This window comes from Sceloporus undulatus, chromosome 1 (assembly GCF_019175285.1).
Source record: "Sceloporus undulatus isolate JIND9_A2432 ecotype Alabama chromosome 1, SceUnd_v1.1, whole genome shotgun sequence".
Taxonomy (NCBI): domain Eukaryota; kingdom Metazoa; phylum Chordata; class Lepidosauria; order Squamata; family Phrynosomatidae; genus Sceloporus; species Sceloporus undulatus.
The window spans coordinates 280,952,510-280,954,785 of NC_056522.1; the positions used below are offsets into that span (position 1 = coordinate 280,952,510).

Below are 2,276 nucleotides of genomic sequence, written 5' to 3' on the forward strand. Positions count from 1 at the left end.
ATTATTATTATTATTATTATTATTATTATTATTATTATTATTATTATTATTATTATATTAATAGTGCTTGCTGAATCATGACACCAACCTGAGCATGTCCTTCAGAGTAAGAGGCAGCCCTGATCCAGTTCTCAGAAAAGTTTCTTTTGTGGACTACAGGTTTTAGAATTCCCCAGCTAGCTTGACCATGCTGGCTGCATGACTGTAGTCTAAATAAGTAAGTTTTTCTGAGCTTTGCAATATATATGGAGTTCCTGAAGCTATGAGTATAAACAAGAGTTTCATGGAAGCAAAAGCTTCCCCATTCTCCTCTCTGAGGCTGAAGATGGTCTTCATACTGAATAGGAAATACTCATGTATTCAAAACATACCCCAGTTCAACAGGGGGTGGGTGGGTGGCTGGATTCTAGGAATTCCTCAAGTTTTAGGTTCTATATAGGATCCACTGTGTCAAGGCAAAGCTGTTTCTAAAGAGTACTTTCCCATGTTTTTTATGAGAAACTCAGTTTTAACTACATTATATGCTTAGTTAAATTGCATTAAATATTTTTCTTGAATATGCAAAAATGTCATACTGTGGTTATATTTATTTTATATAATTAATCAATGAATCATGTTGAAAGCAAAACAAGATTTTAATTAAGAAATCTAGTTTTATTATTAATGTTCTGAACTTTCTGTTTCTTTCTTTTCTCTCTCTCTCTTTTCTTCTCAAGACTGAATATGCACGGTTTGAGAATGGCCGGTTTGTGTTTAGAATAAACCGTTCTCCAATGTGTGAATATATGATCAATTTCATCCACAAGCTCAAACATTTACCAGAGAAATATATGATGAACAGCGTCTTGGAAAACTTTACAATTTTGTTGGTAATGTTTAGTTTTTATATGCTGGCTTTTTTGTACACTATCTTGTGAGCAGATAGATTTTTATTTGATTCAGTTTCCATGAATCAGAACTGTTAGGTCTTTGATTCAAACAACTTGGTTCTTGCAAGGTAGGCTCTGGTTTGAGTCTTTCCTGATAAGCTATTGCTCATCATGTTGGTTTACTTACTGAACATACACCCTTGTAATCAGGGCTGTTTACCTGCAGAAAATTACACACAGAGACTGGCAGCTGCATCTAATTCAACATCAGCCATGGGATAGGGCTGTCAACTCCTCTTGAGGGCTGAGTTTGGGGAAAACAGAAGAAACTGTGATCCAGACAGCCCTGTCCTTTAAATTTATATTTAAAATAGCCAGGGTGGCCAGAGGAATCAGGGTTGCAGGGGCAGCCGCCACTAACTGAAGCTTCTGAACAGTAAGATCTCCAGGGCAGACGTAGGGGGTAATTTCTGCTTCTTAAGAAGCACCACTATTCATTTTTGAGTAATAATTGAGGGACAGTAATGTTTATCTTGCCCCTCTCCATGGACTGTGGACTAGGAGCGGCCAACCCACAATAGCTGTGAGTGGGGCCTTGGGAGCCAGGGTAAGATCACAGTCCATTTGGTTCAGAGTGCCAGGAAATTTCCAGATGAGATAAGGGACACAGCTGGTGTAGAAGAGAGAAAAAATTCTGCAGTGTTTTTATTTCTATATGCACTGAGTCAGCTAACAACATCAGAGAAGCATTTTATCAAAATATGGGTGATTGAAAAGTAAAAGATATTCTTGTCTTTTCATACATGAAGTTAAAGTGTCCAAGTTTTTAACATGCAATCTTCTTCCATTCATTTGTTCATTCTTCTTTTTCTTTTTTAATCTAAACACAGGTTGTAACAAACAGAGACACACAAGAAACCCTACTTTGTATGGCTTGTGTATTTGAAGTTTCAAACAGTGAACATGGTGCACAGCATCACATCTACAGGCTTGTAAAGGACTGAACAGTTATTTATAGACACATTTCATTATAACTCCTTCTGAAAACACAGACTGTCAACCTCAACACTAAGTGACAGTTCCTCTGGCTGAGCTTTCTCAAACACTTTTTTTTCCTAAACCTCATTTTAGTGTGTCAGTATATATTGTAGCTGTGAAATTTCTGGTACAGTTGTACAAATTCTTTCGAAAACAAAAGTGTTCTTCAAATTTATATTAAAAAACACCATTCTTTGGGGAAACTATATTTAAGAATTTCAAAGCCTTTGTGGAAATTTTGATTTTGTTGTTGTTGTGTGAGAAGAATATAAGAGAGCATTTGCCATGGGAAAACTTAACAGCAATTAAACAAGTTTGTGAGGTGTTTTGTCTAAATCAATTGAATTGTTTTTAAGATGGAGGTGAAAC

At 36.1% G+C, this 2,276-nt stretch overlaps 1 protein-coding gene across 13 annotated transcripts in view; it reads left to right on the top strand.

The window, feature by feature from the left end:
- The window catches only part of TEAD1 (TEA domain transcription factor 1), a 269,692-nt gene extending 267,422 nt beyond the window's left edge, over positions 1 to 2,270 (top strand). For all 13 annotated transcript variants that reach the window (XM_042447674.1, XM_042447612.1, XM_042447541.1 and 10 more), the window contains 2 exons: positions 717 to 869; positions 1,760 to 2,270. In XM_042447674.1, coding sequence (XP_042303608.1) covers positions 717 to 869; positions 1,760 to 1,873 — 267 coding nt within the window. In that variant the 3' untranslated portion in view covers positions 1,874 to 2,270. The remainder of the gene's footprint in view (positions 1 to 716; positions 870 to 1,759) is intronic.
- The last annotated feature ends 6 nt before the right edge of the window (positions 2,271 to 2,276 follow it).